The 25,309-nt window shown below is 36.9% G+C and overlaps 1 protein-coding gene across 1 annotated transcript in view; it reads right to left on the minus strand.

Annotated features, from left to right (window-relative positions):
• Positions 1-5,291: 5,291 nt before the first annotated feature.
• Positions 5,292-25,309, minus strand: part of PARD3 (par-3 family cell polarity regulator) — a gene marked incomplete at both ends in the record, with an annotated part of 424,269 nt that continues 404,251 nt past the window's right edge. Inside the window, 3 exons of the mRNA XM_079538143.1 lie at positions 5,292-5,685; positions 9,162-9,289; positions 18,563-18,683. Of these exons, the coding sequence (XP_079394269.1) occupies positions 5,292-5,685; positions 9,162-9,289; positions 18,563-18,683 (643 nt within the window). The remainder of the gene's footprint in view (positions 5,686-9,161; positions 9,290-18,562; positions 18,684-25,309) is intronic.

Here is a 25,309-nt window from a genome sequence, read left to right on the forward strand (position 1 = left end):
ATCTAAACAGATCCCAGTGAAACAGAGAGGAAATAATGGAGGTTTGGTAAGTCTCTTTACTTGTTGCATCATTAATTTGCATCTTACAAGCAGCACAGTAGAGTGAATTGCTAGGAAGGGTGCGAGTTTTGAAGTGAGGTTACTGTCAGCAGGTTTCTCCTTTTTCATGACTTTGGGGTATAAAGAAAAAGAAGGTGACCAACCACCAGTGGCTGCATGCAGGCAGTTGATGGTGGAAAGGCAGCAGAGAGCTCTTCTGCTCACATTTTAATCCTCTTCCTCACCCTTCATTTCTCTCATTATTTTTTAGAAACAAGCAAAGATGATTTGAAAAACAACCAAGCAGAATAAAATCAGGCTACTGTGGCTATTATCAACACGGCTGTTATACCTCTGTGGCAGATGTCACTGCAGTTTTTAGCTCAAAGCATGAATGTGAGCCCATTCCAGTTCTTCGTTGCTGTAAGATGTGCAGCTGAAAATGGACCTTCAGGAGCTAATTGGTAAGGTAAGAGTGCTGCAGCATCTTTTGAATAGGCAGAGACAGCTTCCTCCTCTGGCCAGCTGTCTTTACACCAGTCACATCTGAGCTGTGAAACCGTCAGCTTTTCAATTTCTAAGGAATTATTTTTTTTACAGTAGACAGCACATAGTGGGCATAAATATTTTTAAAACTTTTCCTAGTTGTTTGTTTGTTTGTTTGTTTTTCTTCTCCAAAGCACCCAGGCTTGATGTTTTTCTTCATCTCTGACAGTACTCTGTGCCATCCTTGCAACTACCTAGAAGTGCACGCTGCACACAGAATAGCGATCAAAGCCATATTCTTTAGTCTGCTTCTGTGTAATCCTGACTCAAGCTTCCAGTCTCAATTTTTAAAACGTTATTAAAGTGCAAATTACAAAAGATAACACTACTCCCAAGGACAGAAAATATTAAAATAAGTTTGCAGTGCTAAAAGAGAAATATCAATCAACGGCCAGAAGCAGCCTAGGATCTGAATGAATTCCATACTGTTTGGAGAAACAAGTAAATGAAACAGAATTAATCAGCAGATGTAAAAGAGAGAGTGATGCTGATACAATATGGAAAAGATGTACAAGAGGGCATGAAACAATCAGCATGTGCATCAAATCATCAGCTGGATACTGTACAGATGGAAAGAACTCTGAAGAAATGCTACAAGATACTTGAAGAGGGTTCAAGCTGGACGTGAATTAAAGGAAAATTAAAGCAATCTGTGCCTCTCTCTCTTGCTTGCATGTACATGCACACAACACACACAGCCTACTTTCAATAAATCCTTCCCCATCCTGGTTTTCTGACTCTCACTCTTCCTCTGCCAGGTCAAGACTGACCTTTGCAGCGACCTGGAAGGCTGCGCTGTGGTGGCACAAAGGTGGCACAAAGAACAGATGAGATTTTTTTCTGTATTTGCATTCCTGACAGATTCCTCACAACTCCCATGAACCAGACTCAGGAGGGAACGATGTAGAAATAGTCAGGCATAGCAAGTAGAATTAGGAAATATTTTGAAAATAGACTTGCAAGCCAGGACATGCAATAACCAAATCTACTTTGAGTCTCAATGACACAAGTTCAAAGGTTTGAATTACTCAAGAATATCCTGTGTTTAGCTAACACTGCTAATCTGGTGCATCTATCGTCTGGCCAATGTTTCTTCCTTTCCTTTCTCAGCATACCCAGCACAGAGAAATGCTATGTTACAGACACTCATAAACAGTCTGAATGTGAGCGAAACATCAGCACAGTTTTGGAAGGCAGGCCATATATTCACAGTCATGATGGGTTTAAATTTTGTTTTGTTGCTCTTCCTGCTGTTTGCCAGCAATAAATGGCAATTGTACTTTCCGACCATGTTCAGCTGGGCTCTACGCCATTTTCTGCTGTTTTTGATGGCAGAGTTCTCCAAGACATATATTAGAATATCTGGCCTATGCAATAACTCACAAAGGCTGCAGTCTCGTTTCCAAGGAGGCCCTGTAACAAGAGGGGAAAGCTTTTTTACAAAGGCAGCAGACTTCTACATGAATAATATTGAACTTTCCCATGGAATTTCAATAGCATTAACAAATTATTTTGATAAAATACCAGCAGGCTTTGCAGATGGGTTAGAGGAGAGAAAAATGTGCAAGCTCTGCACCCACTCCTCAATGTTCTAAGCTCCCTTACAGTCTGTCCTGTGATCATTCTTAAACACACTAATGTCAGAGTTAATCTCATAATGGTAATAAGTCCACAACAAATTACCACAGCAATGCAGTGAGCTCAATTAACTTTTAGATCTATTCACTATGCAGAACGAAAGGTCACTTTCTATTAAAACATCTCCCTCCCACTTCCTTATCATCCTTTGCAACTTATGGGAGTTAATATTAGAAATCCTGTCTATGCTATGTCAGGAAGAAGACAGGATGACGAAGCCAGAAAAAAACCTTATTCTTTGCTAACATAACACAGGCATTGCCCAAAGAGAACATCTGCCTTCTTTCATGAACACATCTAATTATGGCAAATTGTTAACACCTTGAAGAGGAGTTTCATGCAAGGGTAAACTTTAACATATGCCATTCTCACACGTAAAACATGCAGTACTTCATATTTTTCCAAACATATGCCCTTTTTCCTACAACAGTTTATCAAAGACCTTATTTTGAAAAGGACTTCAACCTGTTTTCCATTCCTGTGGATGCATTTCTCAGTGTTTGCTATTATTTGCCTGTCCAAATAATTCCATAGAAGAATCAAACTATGTAATCTGGGAACACAATCAGGAGATGAGACTGCAAGGCCTGCAAAACAGCAAACTGTTATTTCCTCACTCACAACTGCAAGTTTAGGTCTTTTACAAAATCTCATCTTTAGCTTATTTGGGTACCACAAGCTGCCTGTCCACTTTGCAGCTTCTAGTCCTCTTCCCCTTGAGATCCCACACTAACGTCACAGTGAATAATTTGACACTATTATTGCCATGGCAACAGCCTGATGTCATGCATATACAGAATTATGATTGACATTCCTGCAATATCCAACAAAAGGAGAAAGGAGAGGAAGATGGAGACAATCAGACACGGCTTCAGTACTAATGGGAGAACAAAGTATCACTGGCACTGTAAATATTGCTTTAATTGTAAATCTGCCTTTTCCCATTTTTCACCGTGCCAATATTCCTGCTCAAGACTCACACTACAGCTCAAAATACACACGACTGCCACAAGGTCTTTCTGATATGGGCCTGGGTTTGGCCAGAGCCCAGTGGATGCCTGTATCCTGACACACACTTTTCAGGGAGAGCACTGCACACAGGAAGACTTCTGCTGCAGAGGCCAGTCTTTCAAACATCACAGGTACGGCTTGAAATAACATGAGAGGCCAAATTGAGCACTTTTTCCCTTTGAGGAGAGGATTCACGTATTCAGCCGGGCTGTAAATCTCTTTTTTTTTTTCCTATGCTTATAAGTGTTCACACAAACACACACGCAAACCATTAGGAATAGGATAAAATAACATCTGTTAACTGTTTCTGAAATGCATTGTCTGCAGCAGTTCTCATAAGGGTCTACAGTCAATACCAAGACGAGAATGGAAACAGCCTTTTATTCTAAATTTCATATGTACATGGAAAGCTGTTTTACACAGTTTTGGAAGTTCTGCGTAAAAGAGCTACTGTCATCCAATGTCACTGTGCTTACATTAGTAACAACTTTTAAACACGGAGTACATTATTAACAACGAAACCATTAACAAACAGGCATAAAAGACACAGATATGTTTGCTGATATTTCACATATATTCTAGAAACGAGTTGGCGCAAAAATAAAATGTGCCAGTAAAAAAAATAGGCATTTTTAAAATCACGCAACACATGATTTTTCTTTCTTGCTTTCATTCTTATCTTTTTGTACATAATATGCTGAGATCCATTCTCAAGCCTTCTCACATCAGGATTTGCAGGCACTTCAGCAACCCAGCTATATTTTTACAATACATGAAGTTCAGACCAACAAACATAAGAACAACTGCTGCAAAAGAAATTCTCATATCCCATATGCACATTCAAATATTACTCACTGCTAGAGCAATCTTTTTCATTTTACTTATTTTTGGATACTGACATGTTTTCAGGATAATGTGTAACAGTTTGTCTCCACTTACGTCTCACTCATACACTTACAGATTTATTTTTAAAGTAACATCACAATGCAACAGTACAGTATACAGAAGCACAAGGCAGTTGTCCACAAAGCTTCACAAATTGTAAAAAGAAGAAATTGTTTTCTTTTCAGTTATTTTTTTGACCTAAAGAAAAACTTTGATTTTTTTCCATCTTAATATTATGTCCTAAAACAAAGACAACTGCATATCAGATATCCATGGGATGACTCCCTCCCTAGTTGTCTTTCAAGACACAGTTGTCTTATGACCAGTTTCCTCTGGAAGTAAAGCAAAGCAGAACACACTTGTTTGTTTGTTCATAATTCCCCATATTTAATGAAATAATGAAATAGACTTATCAAGGGCTTGGCTGTGACTGAGTAAATAATCTCTCAAGTTATGTCATTTGCAATGAACCATGTCGTAAGATTATAAGGCAATTGGAACAGAATCCTAAGGATAACTGAGAGCCTAATATTGTTTTCCTCATGAGTCTGGGTAGGGCTTTTTTAATAAGCTCAGAGTGGGGAGAGACACAAAAGAGTGCATATGTGCATAATAGGAGAGGGTAGTTTTTCAGCTTATAGACACTTAAATATTGATCAACAAAGACTGGTAATGACTCCACCATAAAACATCTCAAGACTGTGATACAGAAGAGAGCTGAGCCTTGTCCACTCAAGTGTGATTTGTAACCTCCTCTTCTGACCCAGGATGGATATGTCAGTATTTTCTTCAACTTCAAATTCATTAATTTTATGCCACAAAGCTGCATGGTGGTGTAAATAACTCAATGGAAAGTAAAACATATTACAACAAATCCTAGTAATAAGCCATCAACCACTCTGGACTGGGCTACGGGGCTTGGTAAGCAGGGGTGGCGTTGCTCACTTCTGCTATGATTGTCAAACGGTGGAAAATCCTTCCATGAAGTTAACACTTGAGACAGAACAGCAAAGACATAAGGCCAACCAACTCTTTGCCCGTATTGTTAAAGGCACTGAAACAGACAATAGATATATTCCTTAGTACCATCAATTTAAAAAGTTTTCAAAATTTAAGTCTTTGTATGAAAATGTTCCTTATTGCATGATGAGTTGATCTTCATTTTCTTCACCTCAAGAATAAAACGGTCTTCCCTTTTCTGGTGTTTGTAATCTGTTCAGCCTGGCGACCTGAGATGGTGAAGGTGGCACATCTTGCCTGAAAGGACCTTTAGGTGGGGTATAATTAGGGTCCTGAATTTTCTTATATGAGTCATAATTGCTAGGCCCTTCAGAAGAAGTTTTTTTTTTCAGTTGTTGTTCTTTCCGTCTCTGCTCTTGACGGAGCAGTTCTTGTGTTTCTAGCATCACCCTGGCATTGAAGCCATGTCCCCCCATGTAGCCATTTCTTGATCCCTGGTAGCTGGAATATCTGGGATTATCCTTTGCAGTCTGGAACCCTTCACCCGGGGAATAGCTCTGCTCCCAGGAGTCTTGAGAAACAGAACTAGCATTTTTTCTGCTTTGCCTGAAAAAAGAGAAGGAAGAAGATTTTAAGACAATCCTGAGAAAGAAGCGTGTTTCTGAAATGCTAGCAGGCTTCCCCAACTATAATTTACTTGAAAAGCAATGTTCTTTTCTGCTCCAAAGAAGTAGCTTGTCTCTTTTGCTGGAGGAACTTTTCCTCTAGGGTTAAGCTACATTTCTGGGCCTCTCTAGTACGAATAAGTTTTCCTTATATATATATATATATATATATATATATATATATATATATATATATATATATATATATATATATATATATATATATATACACACATTTCCTCTAGTATTCCTCTAGTAGGAATAAGTGTTCACAATAAGAACTGTGAACACTGACACAGTGCTACAACAGTCATCACCTGCCTGAGAAAAACTTGCAACAATTTAGCCGCACACGCAGAAAGATTGCATACAATGCTGTGCTTTCTAAGAAAACAGATAAAATTCAGCACTTGTAGTCACTTGTGAAAGATTTGAATCCAGACTCATACTAGATTGAGGATGCAAGAAGCAGACCTTTAAAACATTTGCTCTAACACTGCACAAGTCATAAGATAAAGCATATTATTTGTAGGTCGATATGGATATTAGAGTTTCTTCCAGGTCCAGAATGAAGGAATTTTACACTATCACAACTGTTTCTCAGTTTGCTACAGCTTCCATAAAAGTAAAGGTAGATATAACCTTTCTCGCTTTTTTTTTTTTTTTTTTTTTTTTTTTTTTTTTACTCCATTGCACAGACAAATGAATCAAAAGCATATAGGAATTACAATTTTTTATCTTTTTTCACACTAAATCACTACATTATTTTGAAGACAGATTATGGTTTTGAAATAGCTCTAATTTACCATTAAGCTGCTAGATGCTTTTATGAATTTAAAATTGGATTGGTGATGATAAAGTATAGCAATTGGGTGCTGCAGCAAAACAGACACCCACTCTGAGATTAACCTTACTGCATGAGAATGAGGCAGTACAATAAAATAGACTGCAATATTAATCAACAAGAAAATCATCTGGTAGTGTAAATATGGCATGTTTTTTCACATCAACACACATGACTCAACGGGGTCTCATGCGATGAATATGCAGTGTAAGGTCGAGAGACCTGTAGAATGTCACTACCATTTGTAGAAGTAACAATGTTTGTGGGTATTTTTGCAGCCCTCCTTCCATGTATATAACATGAAAATGATTGTATCCACCTTTTTTTTGTAATGCATACAGAGACCCCTAGATGAAAACTGTTATTCAGGATGAATGCAAGTTATTACATCATAAATTACAACATAATATATTCTTATGCAAATTTTTATAGCTGTTCTTGGTATTCAAATATCCATTTCTGCCAAAGAAACAATGTTTTTGAGCCATGTTTTATCACTCTCTGGAACAAGAGCAAATTGAATGAACCTCTGTAGGCTACGAAACTGTCAGGTTTCTGATCTAGAGCAAGATAAATTTTAAGTACTACAAAATTAACTTGAAGTTAAACATTGCTTTTACAGTTTCACATGGGACAAGAGGATGACTAGTTGAACTGATTTAATTTACTGACTGTTTTCTGGTACTTGTTCAAAATTAGTTGGCCCACTTTCATTGTCTTTCTGGGAAGATTCTTTAAAATTGACTAAAGTGCCATCAGCACTGATGAAATAAATGTACAAAGAAAAAAAAAAAAGAGGCTCCTCCAGTCTCTACAAGATAAAAAGCAACAAATCTCCAGAATGAAGCCAGTACACAAATGTTAAATATTACAAGGCCATAGTTGCAACATTAACCCTGGGACCTAAGTTTCAGAGCAAGATTTCTTTACAGATTGGTCATTGAGTTACAGTTTGTAAAGCTAAGTATCTCAGCTTGTTATAGTAGAACTGTGGTATTCGTAGCACTCAACTTTAGCCTGAGATTCTAAATTTCTGTCTGCTCTAAGCACAGCTCAGAAATCCACAGTGCTCAAATGCAATCATTAAATTAAAGTAAACGTTTCAGACATAAATTTATTAGTAACATGCATTCTTACAAGTTTGCTAGTCATTTCTCATGTTGAAAAATGTAATGAAGTTCTCACTCGTTTCAAAACAAACATTTCTATAGCCCATAGAATAATTTTCCAAATTTCCTGTAGATTAACATTCTCCGTACAACTATGGATTCCTATCACTAGAACTTCATTGTAACTAAATTCTAGTTTTTAAATGCTACCAATAACTGAGCAGAACAGGGGAAGCAAGCTTAAAGAATCCGCTTTCAAACTGACAATACCACCCCCCCCACCCCCCCACTTAAAAACAGCACAAGCACTCATATTTTCCTACTCAATCTATTGCTGGAAGCAGTAACAAAGAAAGAGAACTTCTCAGGTTAAAGAACATGGCTTTTATATATGTAGTCACTTCAGAAATTAGATAGAGATAGAAAGGAAAGGAAATAATAAAAATTATCAAAATAACAAACCAATATTCTAAGAAAACACAATAACTACTTTTTGTTTTCCCACCTTCTTCCAAAAATAACAGGAAAATTTTATACTGATAGGTGTTACAGCACATGAAAACCAGAGAGATCTGCTTTATTTTCAAAGAAGGTGGTAAGATATGAGTTCACGATAACTTCAATGATGAAGCTCCTATTTGTTTCAAAAAAATAGCTGTGATATACTTGCTAAAACATGCTAAATCAATGCAATTTGACAACCAAACTCTAGAGTAAAGAATTCTCCACTCAGACATCACCATTAATATTTGAAAATGAAAAGATTATTTACTAATGCTAAACAATGATAGTTATTTAATTTAGAATACAAATTGGGTAAACATTTAATAATTCTTATAGCTAAATAACAAAGTAAAAGACATTGTACCAACTAGCTCATTTTAAAAACCTGGGGTTTTTTTAAACACTGATCTTTTTAGACAAAAATTGTACTGCTTTTCAGCATTCCATCGCCAGTGACCCAGTAACTTAAAAGAAAAAATATATACTGGAAACTTGGAGGACACTGGTATTTTAGGACAGAGTTTCCTCAGTTCCATATTTTGTTTTTCACAGTCTTGATTCTTTGCTTTTCTTTTAATTTTTGTTCTCTGTCAGCATGGCAATGATAGAATTTCTACCCAGTAAGGCATTATGCAACAGGAAAAAAAAGTCTGAACTGTCAAAAGGGGACAACCCATGTCATACTCAGAAGACTTCTGTAATTGCAGAAAATGGAACTTAATGAAACTGCCTTAGTTCTGCTGGGTGCTCTGTCATCCAATCTCACTGAAATAATCTCTGAAGTAATTCTACTAAAACAAAAAGTTACCACATTTTTCTCACTTCACTCTTCCACACCAAATACATTCCACCTTCTATCAATGCCAAACACAAGCGTCTGCACTAAGCACAACACTTTCTATCCACAAACAAAATGAGCTCCAGGCTCATACTCAGAGCAGCTTCAGCCAGCTGCCGTACCTGGGTAATGAACTGTACTGGCGCTGAGCTTGCTGGAAACTCTCTCTTTCTTCTTGTCGCTGCCGTTGCATTTGAACCTCTACCGATACCGAGTGTCTGCCACTCTGCGAGTACGTCTTGGAGCTTGGCTACAAAATAAACACAAAAATGTCTTGAACAAAGCAGAAAAATACCCACAAAGGGTGATCATTTAAATTACTATAGTAAAATTACTGAAGTACATTCAGTCATATTTGTAACAACCTGCGGTTCAAGGAGCTCTTTCATAAGAATTGCATAAAATTCAGATACATTATACTGTGTCCTGTGCTACAGACTCTGTTCCTGACTTAACATTTATGAGATACATGAGAAAAATACTGGTCCAAAGCAGGTCATTCTTCTGTAGAAACACTGAAATTTAAGTGAAGTCAGGAGGTAATCTAGCCATGCTAATGCTAACTCTCATACTCCACTGAGGATCTGAATGAGAAGGAAGCACTATTCTCAACTGTCATGTGCTCTCCATTAGCACTGCCATCTTGTTTTGCTGTTGGCCCAGATGCACACCACTTGTTCTATGGAGATAGGAAAACATTTTCTCGTTTATAGTGTCAAGAAGACAGATTTAGCAAGTCTCTTGTGGGACATGGGGAATCCTGTGCCTCAGAGAAGGATTTAGATAACATCTTAATACAGGGACAATTTGAAACTTTGGGGCCAATGCCAAGAGCACATGAAAATGGATGGCCTTTCTGGGAATACACAGCATTACTGGAGAACACCTGGCAGAATGGCAAATTTAAACTTGAGGTTATGAAAAAGTTTACTTTTGTAAAGATTTCACTTTTCATTTTCTGTTACAGCGTTATTCATATTTTGTGATTTCAAGTTGCAAAGCAAGGTGCCACAAAAGTGAAAGTGTTCTTCTAATCGCTGGTAGGGGAGCAGAACCACTTGCCTCAGACCTGCTTTTATTAAAGCGATTTTTTGCTTTCTGGTCTGTGCATTCCTTCACAATGAACATCTCTTTTGTTTAGAGTTGGTTCTATTTTTTATTTTTGCTATTATAATCTCAACAGCAGAAAGATATCATAATGGCTGACAAACAACTGAAAGATAAAAGGCTTTTCAAATTCTCCTTGCACTGAAGACAAATTTTAGAAACCAGAGAGTTGTCATTTGTGACATAAACTTTTCCTTTGTCTTACTATAGAGTCCAGTTCTTACAGGTAGCCAGAAATACAACAAATCTGAAACAGATTTGAACTTGAACAGAACTTTTAGAAACTTCATCTTCAATAACAGTATACTTCAGACATAGCATCAGCCACAGCTCAGAAGAAGTACAATTTAGGGAACAACTGCTTTTCCCATTAGATGAAGATTATTGTGTATCAGAATGTGAAAGCATAAACTATGAGTAACTTACTTTGGAGGATCCTTGATACACCACTGATGTATACTTCAAAATAGATTTACTCAGGAAAAGCCTCAGCAAAGCAATACTTCTAATGAAAAATGCTTTAGGAATGGTATGATGAGGCAACAAGATCAGAAAACAGAATTGTGTCAGCCCTGTGGGAAATTTTCTGAGATGAATAGTCTGTACATATGTATGTTCAAACCAACAACTCCCATGGAGGTTTCCTACTATATTAAATAAGGGAAACCCATATGGAGCAACGTTTCAGTTATTGCATATGTCAACATTTCTAACTTTTTTACTTTATTGAGAGTCTTCCGACATTTGGTATTTTATTGAAGGGCTCGGCTTATGGAAGCAAGTGATTACCTGAAAATTACCAGATTTATTTCTGAATTCTTTACAGGGTGGTTAGAACCAGCTAACAGAAAACCACAGGGAAACTTAGTACTTCCCATCTCAACTCCTCCATGAGGAATAGAAGCATTTAAACTAAGATTTTAAAGCCAATCTTATCATTGTGCGGTTCCCATTTTAACAGTGTTGGAAGAAATACAGCTGGAAAGCTACAGCTATCTCAGTTGTGACAAAATGGTTACCACAAGCAAGATGAAATTGGAACTGCTTCTTTATCTGAAAACATTTTCATTTGTTTCAGTTCACTGTAAATATAGAATAAAATAATTTTACGGTACAGGGAATGGTTAAATTATCAAACAGCTGGAGCTAGAATTGATTTGTTACTTGATTCAGCAAGTGTCAACAAGACACTAGGATGCATAATCTGAAAAGTATGAATGCAGGTACACATATATATAATATGTGTGCGTGCGCGTGCTAAGAGCTAAGGTTGCCAGAAAAGCTTCTGCTAAGGTAACAAAGGCTTTGAAAAAACTATTAGACTGTGAATGGACTAAGATCCAAACTTAGCTTCAGGGAGATTTTGTTTTAATGCATACAGGAACCAATGCTTCAACAGAAGCAGGAGCTGCCACCTGCCTACCCCTGTAGCACCTGTCCGGGTTTACTGGCTCTGAGGAGTCAAGTGTGTACTCTCAACTAGTGACAAATAATGTCACCTAATGGACAAGTTTTATGACTTTATGAGTCTAAGTGCAAGAGTCTAAAATAAATTATCTGCTTTTCTGAAGGTACAAGTACCTGTGTGCCCTGTTAAAGTGGCTTAGCAATACTTAACACGAAAAGTAGGATACTGAGAGTCCTGTCTAGACATTGTCAACAACTCCAGTATGCTGCATAAAAACACTCCTTCTGTACATAATCACATGTTCCATAACATAGCATAGACAGGTACATTCAATCATCTTATTAATGAAAAGCCATTTCTTTAAAATCTTTTCATTAAAAACCTCAGTGATACCATAGCGAATGCCCTTAATTATGGTTAAGATGATATAAAGACTTAACATAGTCTTTTTGGACCACTAACTTATTTAGAAAAATGCAGCTCTCTGTGCAGTGATTTGTCTTTCCATATGCTTTCAATTAAACCACATGAACTGAAAGTACTTATGTAATCTTAAAATCTAATTAGTATGTTTTAAAAATATATATATAAACAGAGTCCAGTGTTACAATATAGAAACTGACATGCATACCTCATTTATGCCAGCAAAATATAAGGTAATTTAAAAAAAAGTCGAGCTATTTACAGATCTTTCAATAGCAACAAAACACATGTATAAAGAAGACAACACAGTACTTTTAGCAGTGACATGAAATGGGTAACACAAGGCCAAGCGCAATTACAGCAATCTGAAATCATCCAACAAACCTGGCAGCAGCTCTGAACAGATTGATAAGAACTCAGGCCTTGTTTGCAGTGAGATGTATGAGCACTGACCTTTTAAATCAGGATGTGGCCAAGGCCACAATAACAACCAAGGCTGCATTATACAAATAAATGTATGTTCATGTATTCCACAATACATTTAAGTGGCAATGATAGTTATTGCATTCAGCATTGTTAAACAGTGCTTAGCTTATAAAACTGTGTTTTGAGATACATTAAATTAGACAGCTCTCTTCTCAAATAGACATGAATTTAGAACTAGGATTGTGAAGTCAGATGTTTCTACAGATTCCTCTTTTTATCCAAATAATACATTTTGCATTTTGAACAGAACCTACCCGTGGTTCATTCTTGCACTGACTGCTCTCAGCAGTAAAGGACAGCATGTTTGAGGACTAAAGGTCACTCCTCCCTTTTCTAGCTAAACTTGAGGCTGCCCACACAATTTCTTTATTCACAGGGTGGCATTTCTGCCCATAGAAATGTGCCTGCCACTGGGATGGGCATGGATCAGAGTTACAGAAAGGAGACTTCTTGTCCAATCTTGGCCAATCCAGGGCACTACATTTTATGGGAGATCCACTAGTCCAGGTGACACAAGATCCACCAGTTTAGATGGCTTCTATTTCATGGACTGCTGTCACAGAGTGAAAGTGGGAGAAGTGCTCACTCAAATTCATAGAACTTATTTATGCTGATAAAAATGTAGTTAATCCAGAAATGAATAAGGACTTTCACATTTTCCGAGTTATTTAATAAATAAATAAATAACTCACTATCTAATACTGAAATACATTTGCTATTTTTTTTTTCCAGATTAAACTCTGTTTTTAACTAAGGAATTTTAAATTCACCTGGAAAGTCTGTAAACATGAGCCCCCCAGTACCCCCCCAATGCCATAGGTTCCCACCATTCTGTGGTAATTAGAAATAGGTAAGATGAAATGATCTTGCCTGCTTTATGTTCGTTTGCTTGCCACAGACAATAGACAATCCAGCAATTGTATATCAAAGTTTAGAACGATAAAAAACATTCCACGGATATGATGGCTGACCTGGAAAACTATTTTTATTTCCATATTTCTGTTTATGTTGCTATGATGAACAGAATGTACAGTAATATTTCTTTTAAAAATGGGCAACAGGTGTGTATTAATTCAAGCTCCATACAATAAGAAAATCCCATCCCTTTGTGCATCTTTCTTTGGTGTATATGTAGGAAGCTGAATGCCATGGTATGGGACTAAAATTTCCATTCTGTACAACAGCAGCAGCAAAAAGAAAATCTTCATTGTGGTAGAAACAAACCACTCAGACAGCCTTGACATTCTGCCTAGGTTATTTACATGCACTGCATACCTGTAAGCTTTTAAATATGTTTGTTTACAAAATGAAATTATTTCTTTTTATCCACATTTTCTATCCTCGTTTTTATGTTTCACATACAATAATAGATTGAAACTAGTGGGGAAAAAGTCATTTAAAATAGACAACAAAAATTTAGAGCCAAATTGCAAAGCTGGGCAAAAGATATGCGGTATTTCATGAAAGCTTCCCAGCTTTGACAAAGCATGGGTATAAATCACACAGCTGAGGAGAAACTAACTACAGAGAGGATGCCCTGCGTAAGTTTGGTTTCCCTTCTGAAAGAGACTGGAACAGGAGAAACAGCAACTTAACTCTCAGCCTTTGTCCACGGTAATGTTCGACTGGATATCACCAAGTATCTCAATAACATTTCCTGACAGAAATTCTTGAAATGGATTGATACTAAAAACAAATAATATACTGTTTTTCTTTCTCATCAATGTGTTGAGTAATTCTTCAGAATTTACAGCCTGATATAAACCTTGCATTACTCTTTTTAAATATAGTCTGTTATTTGTTTTTCCAAGTAAGATAAGTGGAAGTTACAGTGATAAAAATTGGGCTTTTGTTTTTCTAAAGCAATTTTATATTATTTGGAATTCATTATGGATTTGAATTGGTTAAATACATGAATACAAGGATAAGAAACAAGTACCAGAAACAGATTTAAAAAAAAAAAACAAACTTCTTTTTTTTCTCTAAATCTGTCTTAGCCACAAATTCTATACACCAAAAACCTGAAAAACCAAGCGTAGTCCCTAGATTTCTGTGCTATTAAGACTGCTGGCATATTTTCTCTACAAAATTCATGCAATTATTTACTTTTCCCAAATTTGTGCACAGATTAAAAGCTATACTCCAATGAGTAAGGTTTTATGTTTGTTTTGAGTCAGTTAGATGTTATCTTTAGAATAAAAATATCTTTTTATTTGACTCCTAAATATATAAAGTGGGGTTTGTTAAGCTGCTCTCCTGCTACCAGTTTTCTCCTACCAATCATATAGATTTGAGATGACTGGAGAAGAATGTATTTGTGAATGGAAGTTGTCACTTTCTATTTCTAGCACTGAATTTTGTATTAAAGATGAAGAACTAGAACACCAACTTTTGTCTCTCCAGAGTCTTTTTGTTTTTCTCGTAGTGCATTACTATGGGCAGGACTGGCAAGCACTTGTAGCGTTTTCAACTGATTAAATATGGTATATGTTTTTTTAATTGGAGTGTTCACTCCCATGACATTTAGTGCTACAACGGCATGTTTTTGGAGATCTGTAATTAAAATGTGACTAGAGAAAAAGAAAACATTTGGAACAACATAAATCAAACTACCCTGTCTTCAGGGCTGATGTGAACCAAGACAAACTTCAGCAAACCCAATACGACCCAGGAAAACAAGCAAACAAACAAAAACAACACAAACCAAAACTAAAAAAAAACAAAAAAACCCACAGGACAATGTTAGTCCTGAATAGAAAAATCAACTCCAAAAGAATCCAGCATTGGTATAACAATTTGTCATAGCAACAGCGAGGGCTGTAAAACCAGCAGCCATACTGTGACTCCGTGTAGTTCTGTATGCCCAGGTACACGTTTCTGCCAATCTGACTGCAATTTACACCAGCAGGATTAAAATGTATTAATCATGCTTGATTTTGTTTTCCATTTTTTTCCCTGTGTAACATCAGACATAAAGCCTTGCCCTTGTATGTCTTCTTGTACCATTTTTGATACACACAAAAAAAAGCATGTATGAGGAAATAAAAATAGAGAAGCCTGGGAAAGTTCTCTTAAAATAAACAGAAAGCTTTTCCATCAAGCTTTGAGCGTTGTCTCTACTGCAGAACTGCTGGGTTCCAGAGATGCCTCAATGCTGCAGCAGTCAGTCAGTTATTAAACTTTAACAGCATGTCATTCAGATGGCCTTGAGCAGAAACACCACACCATCAACAGACGTGTCCTCTCATTCCAGCACTATCACTTTTTGTGTCTGTTCAGCTGCCTGATGCTGTACGAGTACTTGTAGGCAGTCAAGTGTTTTGTTTACAGGCAGGGCAAATACAGGAGGCCAAAAGTCCAGCTCTGCCACATTGCTCATCTACAGATAAACAGCCTTCACCTCATGGCAACAGCCAGCAGCAGCTGGGGCTGGACACTGGTCTCTGCCAGCAGCACCGCTCAGAGCCAGCGTGATGTAGTGCTTTGTGGTGCAGAGATCTACCTCCAGACTCTATGTATTTGTCACAGGTAACCAGGCTGCTGTATCACAAGCCATTAATAGCCTGGGATGGATTAGAGTTGGTGACGTTCACAGGATCATTTTGATAATATATTAGCAGGTTCCTGAGCTATTGAGCTCCTCTGAATATCCTTAAAGCTGCCAGATTTCCGTCAGCACCCATTACTTACACTGCAAACTTTATGTTCATTTACACTTCCTTAAAGTAACAAATAGTCCCACATCACATCAGCACAGTGTTCCCTATCCACAATCCTACCATCATCTTGTTAATGAGAAATGCAAACTACTTATCACCTCATAGCACACACTTCTCAGTGGATGAAAGATTGTTTTTTTTCCTCTCTTTCTCTCCAAACCAGGTCAGAGTTGGCTGCTGTCATGCGGCACAGAGGCACCTCTGAATGCAAAGCCCTTTGTCTGTGTAGGCTGCACAAGCCTTCTCCCCTGGTGAAAGAATACTTTTCAACAATGGTCCAAGTACAGGTGTATGTCTCACTGTTATGATTTGTAACCAACAGCTTGCAGATGGAGAAAACTGAAGGGAGGCTGATAAATGCATAAGTATTTTCCTACATATATATTATAAACTGTTTTTGCATTGTTTTGTAGCATTTAATAATACATCTGGATCTGTTTTGAGAGAGTGTCTTAACAAAGTCTGTCATCTCAGACTAATATGTTAAAGTAATCGACTCTCCTTAAGAAAGAGGGTTATGGTTCCTTAACACTGAAATGACTGTGAACTGTTGAAATGGATGAGATCACTGCTTTATCCTTTCCAAGTGTTATTCTCTTGAAAGCCTGGAGTACATGATGGAAAAAATATTATAATTTAAAAAAATGCTGGGCCAATTTTTTTTTAAAGTACATATCTAAAATAAAATATCTGGTCACTTAAGTACTTAACAACATCAGCTCCTACAAATGCAACAGCGAGCTTCGGAGTTAATATTAATACATTAAGCTGAATTAATCACTTTGAGCTCATTTGCATGATTTGTAGAAGGGGAGTAAACAGAGAGATCCCATTTGTTTAAATAAGAGAAAAGGAAAGGTCAATGTTCTGACCCTCAATTTAGGAAATTATTCCATTCCTAAGGTAATCAGCCTGTCATCCAAATAATTCCCTACTCACTCATTACAAGAAACTATAATAAAAGTCAAGTTGCCTGACTAAAGTTGCTATGGCATTTGGATATATAACAATTTGGCCCATGACCTTCAGTAGTTAAGTTCCCAACTCTCCAAGAGTGCAAATTTTTCTCATAGACAGTTTTCCAAGAATACAGATCAAATCTTTCATTTGGAAATTAAAATGCAGTAGAAATGTAAAATAAAAAGTACTTCCTACACCCAGTCCCTTTCTTCCAAAAACTGCTACGCTACAATTGAGATGAGCTATCACATCATATTCACAATACTAAATCAAAAACATCTGGTCTTAAAGAAAATGCTTATTTTGTTTATCCTATTTCAGAGAGTATTAGAGGTTTTCTAACATGGGAAACAAGAAGCCTATACCCTTATACAGCATGTGAGGTCGTTTAGGGACACATTCACCTTTATTCCTCTCCGTGCTCTATGTTAAAAATACCACAGTTTCCAACTGGTGAGCTTAAGAAGGACAAGGACACAAAGACAGAACAGAGGTAAAAAAATCTCCAATATTCACCACAACAGCAAACAGATGATATACTTGTGATGTTACCTAGGTTGTTCTCTGTGACTTCAGATAAAGAGATGTTGATCTTGGGATGTTTCCATCTCTGTCTCATGTGCATTGGAGATGTGGGAAATTCTACTACTGTTATGATACAACCTCTTCTCGTTGAGAATGTGAGTGAATGGTTCACTGTCTTTATCATGGATTTTTTTTAAACAAATGCATACAATAAAGTATTTATCCCACATTTAAAGAATCATAATTTAGGATATGTAGTTGATAAAAGGCATCAGGGATTCATTTCAATTATGTAAAACAAGCACATGGATTTACATAGTTGTATCACTTTGCTAGATCAGATAGATTGGACAGGATTTAAACGATCTATTAGGACATATTTCTCAAGACAGAACTATCTTGGCTAGTATCAGTGGCAAAGAGACACTATTACAAACCACAGCATAATACATATGTCTTCTTTTTCACTGTAAAAATACTTGCTTCCTCTTAAAAGAGGAAAATAAATAATCATGAAAATGTTGCTTCAGAGAAAATATCATGTACAAGGTTACATGATCTCTTTAAATTATTTATCATTAGTGTGTGTTTCATTTTGATTTTCTTGGTGATTTTCAGAATAATTGATATTAGCTTCGAGGCAAAAAAAATCCAAGTAGTAACTCAGAGTCTAGAGTCTAAACACAGAGCAAATTATGTTACACATACAGAGAAAAGATTATTGAAGAAGTTTAAAAATGAAACAAACATCAAAGAAACAGAAATGTGGCCAGCAGAATAAGCAGGAGGGCTGGAGACAGACAACCCTGGCTCAGTCCTACCTAGCTCCTGACCAGGGCAGGGAGAGTGGAGGTTGGTGCAAGTTTCAAGATTGGCAGACTGTATATGCACTTACCCATGGCTGCTCAAAGCTATAAGTACGTCTCCTGTCTTCCACGTCCTCATCCTGTTTTGCTTGCTGAAATTCTTGTCTCAGGCGCTGTATCCGGTCATGATTGTTAGGAGTTGATCTGTTGCTAAAAGGAGGATGGAAATGATCAATACTTAGGAACTGCCATCTGTGACTACAATTTCTTTGCAAGGCACCACTGCTACAGTACAGAAGTACAGGCTTAAAAATAATTTCCAAGCACTCAATGTATAGACATTTAGACTTTTATAATGATTAATGTTGTTTGATTAATGAACTTCAGATAGTGTAAGAATGGATAATGAATGGAGTTTTCTAAAAATCACATGAAGTTACTGGCATATGAAGAAGAATAAATGTTATTGTCAGCGTTAACACTGAGGAATACTATGAGAAAAGTCCTAATGATCTCTGCTACTGAATAAACATGGATGATTCTTCTTCCCTATCAATAAACGGTACGACTGTCACATCTTTATTCACATCAAATCATTACAATGTCTGAAGGTCCTACCTATACAAAATTTGATTATTCTCTCCAATCGATAAGAGCCTGTCGTCCCTTTAACAAGTCTTTCAAGTAGATCAGCCTGAAAGCATTAGAGTGCCAATGGGCCAGCGAAAAGCCGTGTGAAGGAACATGTTCAGTGGCAGAGCAGCAGCTGGCTCCTGATATGCAGATGCCAGAGTGCTGGGGTGGGCTCAGCCCTGGAGTTACCCTTATGGAAAAGTACACATAAAATGGAAAAGAATCTTTAGCTCTTCAAAATCATAAATTTTTCCATAATGCCTGTTTCAGGTAATCATTTCTCCATAGCTCAGGTTTATGTGAAATCGTGGTGAAATACACACAGGAACAGCTTATTTCATGAAGCTAAGTGGATATTCATTAATCTCATTGCCATTTTTCCATCTGTGCAGCTCCCACCTGACCTCTACAATCCCCACCATATTTCAAACATGTTAATGTGGTAATCACAGGATATCTGACAAACAAATAATTTTATATAAAGACTAAGCAGAAATGTTTTAATCTCTTATTATTGTCTTTTTAAGCCCTGCATTTTACTGTTTATTTCAAAAGAGCTGATATGGAATGTTCAGCAATTATGTTGTTCGAAAGGAGAAATCTACAGGGATGCAGTGGAAAACAATTCCATAGATTCCTGTTCGTGGACACGAGGTATAATAAAACACGGTGAATTTATATCCCAGGTTTTCTCTCATATGAGAACAGACACTTCTGGAGTCCATCTGTGACTGTTTTCTGCATCTGTCAGGATTGGTGGGTACAGTAGACTGGAGGCTATACATGTTTGAGACGTTGCCTCCCATTCTTTTCAATGCTATTAAAAGGAGCTTATCATTGCTTGGTTAGCCAAACAGAAAAATTAGAACAATTCTAGCAAAAAGAATTTATAAAAGAGGCTTTCTTTTTTTTTTTTTTTTTTTTTTTTTTGTTTAGTTGTTTGTTTTTTTCCTACGAAACAAGAGACAAAGAAAAGGGTGAGTAGGTCAGTTCTACATGCAGATTGCCATTTTGAAAAGTACAGCTCAAAGAATGCTTTATTTAGAGTAGGTGGAAATAAGACATGATGGCAATTTCAAAATTTCCTTCTCTTTTTAGGTGCGTTGCTAATTCTATTTCCTTAATTCATCTTAATTTTGTGGAACAGCTTATGTCTTTTTCCAGTTTTACATTTTGTAAATTTGTTTCTTATTGTCAAACTCTGCCCAGCTTTTCTATATAAGCATTTGTTTTTAACCTGATGCACTGCTATACACAGCACTTTTTAAAATGCAATCACCACAATCTAATGTAAGACATACAAAATATTTTAAAATGGCCTACTGGTATTAAAACTGGCATTGTTAATCTAACAAACAAGTAGTCTAATTCATTATAAACAGATAATCTTTTCTGCAAACTAACTTGCATTTAAAATTAACTATTAGTATTTGAGGTGTAAGAACACCTTTGAAGGAGAAATGCTCTTGGACTTTGGTGTGAAATTACTAGCAAAGTGCAGCACATGGGCACCTTCAGGCTGATCAGTCTTCTTCAATCACATTTATTTCAAGCTCTAAGAAATCACAATGCAAATGCAACACTTGAATAGTGATTTCCTGGCAAAGAAAAATTGGAAGGAAAACTCCGAAAAAATAGTGACTGAGAACCTGTACATGATGAGGAACAGACATATTGCACCAGCTCCTAAAAGGTCACTGGAAGGATTATTATAGATTTGAGGACTTATACACATTTTGTGATTGTTATTAATGGAAAGAATTACAACAGAGTAAGCAAGAATAGCAAATGAATGCCTAGTGTTCATGCTACAGCTAAAATATATATCTATTCCAGTTAAGGGAATGCATGAATTTAACACCCTCTACACACTGGAGACACAGAACAACAAAAAGACAAGGAGGATCCTGGGATTTATGATTAATTATGATGAACTTAAGAACAACTTACTTTAGAGATAGGAAAAAAAAAGCCAAGTTGACTTAAGAAATTCAAAGTTATTCAAAGTTATTAAAAGACTTGATAATAGAAGATAAATCTTTCAATAATGGTTCTATTTTATCACAAAAGCAAGGGACATGACCCAAATTTAGAAAACTGCAAAAGAAGTGAATAATAAAATAGGACTATTTCACAGAAAAGAAAGAGCTAAATTAAAGGACAAAACTACTTCAGTATCTACTCAAATTTCTATGTGCTTAAAAAGTCTGAGACAAAGAAAATGAGGTCAAAGAGCAATCTTATAACAATAAAGAAAGATTTAAAACATTTTCATTTAGAGGAGGAAAAGGGAAAAGGAAAGCAGTCAGGGGCTAAGATAACTTTAAGAAAAAAGAAAGATTATTTAAGGGCTTGGACTCTATCTCAGGTTGGCTTCCTTTCATTTCCACTTTTCTCTCAACTATATTCTCAATTCACCTGGTCAAACTATTCCCCTGTCCTATCCTTCTCACCAGTGAAGGTTTGCACATCTCCATTCTGGTCTGACATACTGTCTCCTAATTTTTTCCATGTATCTCCTCATCTAATTAACTTTATTATTAACAGGTTTTTTGCTATGTCCTCTCTGTCTCCTAGTGAAACTTCCAAGGTTTTCCCCACTCAGGAGACAATTGATACACCCCATATCTCATTAAAACCCCAGGCAACACTTACCCACTTTAAAAAGAAGGGAAATCCCATAATTATAATTACAATAAGAAGTAGGGACATTAAAAAAAAAAAAAAAAAGTGAAATCTTAACTTTTTTCCCTTTTAGATTCTGAGATGTTCTGTTTATCTACAGCTCTTTAGGTAAGTCCTAGCATCGTCCCTTGGGACAGCTTTAAACAAATTTTATCCAACATGTTGAGTCCTCAGCCAGTCTAAAGCAAAATGAGTTTTCACTTGTTGCATGAAGAGGCCACAAAAGACAGGGTCATATCAACAAACACACTGCTATGATGCAGGTTTCCCAGGGCTTTATTGCCTTTTGACTTTTGTAGATGTATGGTTCGACTTCTCAAAAGTTTAACTAAACACACCATGTTTTGAGTTTTTCATTCAAATGGACTGAAAATCTGAAGGCAAAACTACCTTTAATAATTCAGGACTGCCAGTGGGAAGGAAGGAGTTTAACTTGAAGTCTATTCAAAGTTTCTTAAAGATTTGACCTTCAGTAATTATAAACATTTCAACAAAACTGGAATTAAAACTTTCTACAGTAACCACAGTTTGCCTGAACAGTACTCCCTCCCCTATGCCTACTTAATAACAGAATGCCTGTGAACTTACAAAAAAGACAATTAGCACTTCCTAGCATCAGATATAAGCTACTATGTTTTTATTTCAAAGTGCTCTTATTAGTAAAAGTTCCTGAAAGAAATAAAAACCAAGGAAAGGCTTTTAGGGTCAAAGTAGCTTGGGTTTGTGAAGTGGCCAGATGTCCTTGGATCACCTCTGTGCTCGACATCCCATTGGCTTCCACCTACAGATGGCATATTTTACGAGCAGCTACTTTGTGAGCACTGTTTTAAAACACACAACCACCAGTACAGGCTAAAAATGCAACTTTAAGGAACGCTTAGATTGGCAGGGGCTGTCACGTATTTCCAGAAACAAGAAGCCGTAGCAATGACCACCAGAGTCTCAGATCATTAAGCAATGTCTCAGTGTGATGTCATGCACTGATGTACAGAGTTGTAATGCTATCAAAACAGACAGATTTTCAGTGTGATATAGTAGGTACAAACATGCTACTGAACAGAGATGACTAAAGCTTTGGAAAAAAAAATATTGGCCTAAAGCAGCGTGGAAAAGGGTCTTAACAACATCATCAGGCAGTTGCAACATGTCTGGAATAACCAAAAGGTTAGTAAACAAACTGTTCTTTACACCTTGAAATCTTCTAACACAGATTTGAACTGTCAGGGGCTCTCAGGTCTGATGGGCTGCTTAGATCTCTGGATAGCAGTTATACAGCACAGATGGGTCCTTATTTGCTTCAGCATGGTAAACAAGAATCATCTATTTGTATAAAACACATTTCTTTCTATTTGGAAAGATTACTTATTATTCACTTCATATTAAAAATCAAGAGCTGAATTGGAATCTATCTGTATCTACAGGTAGAATGGAGGAGAAAAAGTGTTTATTCTCATCCTATGGAGGACTAAGGCTGTCTTTCCTCTTGTGGCTGTGCATCCTTACCAAAGCACAGAATTAGCTGAGTCTACAGAATGGGCCCCATCCTCCATGGTTTGAGCACAACTGAGCAGATTGGTGATAATCTAATATAAAAGCTTCTGCTGCATTGAACGATACTCAAGCATCCTCTCACCATGGTGCTTACTCCAAGCAGATGGAGATCTGTTTCAGATGGCTCTTGAGGATGGATAAGCAGAAACTGTCTTGGTTTTTAAAAAAGCCATGGATGCAAAATAAAATGAAAGCATGCCCTTTACCAGGCGTAATGTTGGCACGATACTGCACTGCACTGCATGCAGATCTGTTCACCTCAAGCAGATTTGTTAACCACTGCTGACATAGACAGTGCCCATACCCCCGTGGGGTTAACAATGGACGAGCACTGACAGAGGGTGCACCATCTCCTTCCTGCCACCAGATCGCAAGAGCAGGTTGGTCTTTTCCTATAATTTTGTTTTATAGTTTATTTGACATCTAAATTCCAGTCCTCAAGCTGGAGTTAGTGTTGGTGGCTTCCTTCCAGTGTCCTACATGAAGTCCTTCTCTGACACACTGAGTAATCGATTATCCACAAACTCACTGAAATTAATACATGTGGGCATGATTCACAAACAGAACCAATCAGCCAGCATTGTACAGAGCTTTTGCATGACTGAAGACTCAACACAGTCAGTATGAGAAAAAAATCAGTTGAGCAAGAGATGAAATTTGTTAAGATCACAATTATAACATGAGCGTTGTACTCGTAACACGGAAGGAGACAAAACAGTTTATCCTACAGTACTTTCATTTTTCTTAAGTGTTAAAGAAATTACTGGAGATATGGAACTAAAAGGTGGGAGAAAAGTACAAAAACAAAAAAGAGAAAAGAAAATATATCAATTACAAAACTGCAAATAAAAATAGCTTCTCTGCACAAGCTTCATTAAGTTTTATCAGGTAGTATCTTGGGGTTTTACACTCAAACCACAGGTCATAAATTCACAGTAAATCCCCCATATGTTCACCAAACACCTGAATTCAATTTCTCTTTCAGTTGTAAGAAACTGAATGTACTGCTCAAATTAATTATGCATGCAAAGTTAGCTTCTAACAAGGGCAGCTTCTTGCATGCTGAAGGGTATACATTCTATCTGAATATTTTTTTCCAGATCTCTTTCAATCTTGGCTTATTTCTACTGTTCACAAGGTTATAAAAATCACTCCCTCTTGCCACTGCATATTTGCTAAATGAATATAGAGCATTATATATCCTTTAAAGCTTACCATTTTTAAAAGCAGTTAAATTCAGGGATTGGCTTAATGTGACAGGCGAGATCTCACGTACTACCTGCACACATACCTACATGTTTCAGCATATTAATTCCATCAAAACAAGGATTTAAAGCCAAGGGTATATGTCAACATGTATGCAAGTGACATAAGCTCTTCAGGAAGTTTTATGTCATTTCCAGTTTACTTTCTCAGTGGTAGTCATCAGCTCCAGAACCAAATGCACCACCAAGAAGTTATTCAAGCCCCCACTCATTTCCTACAGTGGATGAAATTTCTTTTCAGATTTTGCTGATCACTTTATGCAAATTTCAAGGGAGTAAATCAACAAAAGTCAAAAACATACATCTCTATTCTCCAGGCTAAAAAAGTTGCCTCAAATGCTGTTAATTCAGCACTCTCTTCAGATGTGATAGCCATGAATAATGCCAAGAGCCAGAGCTGATGGAGAGGTCACTTCAGTACAATACTCTCTTCAAACTCTCCAGACAGGATTTCACTCCAAGTCCCTCTGTGGCCATTCTGTAGCAGGGCCATCATTTTACATCCAGTGAAATCTGAAGAATGCACCCAAGACCCTTTTTATTGCCACCATCAGTCTTCCTTATTAGCCTGTCAGAGCCTGCTCACCAGAGACAGAAATCCAGACTTACTTTTCAGGGGAATTCTACTAAAAACAAAAGTAGGGATTTTAGGAACTTGCTATAAACATCTGAAAACTGATACTCAGCCACTGGGTTGCTGTA

The sequence above is a fragment of the Tetrao urogallus genome (assembly GCF_951394365.1).
Source record: "Tetrao urogallus genome assembly, chromosome: 7".
Classification (NCBI taxonomy): domain Eukaryota; kingdom Metazoa; phylum Chordata; class Aves; order Galliformes; family Phasianidae; genus Tetrao; species Tetrao urogallus.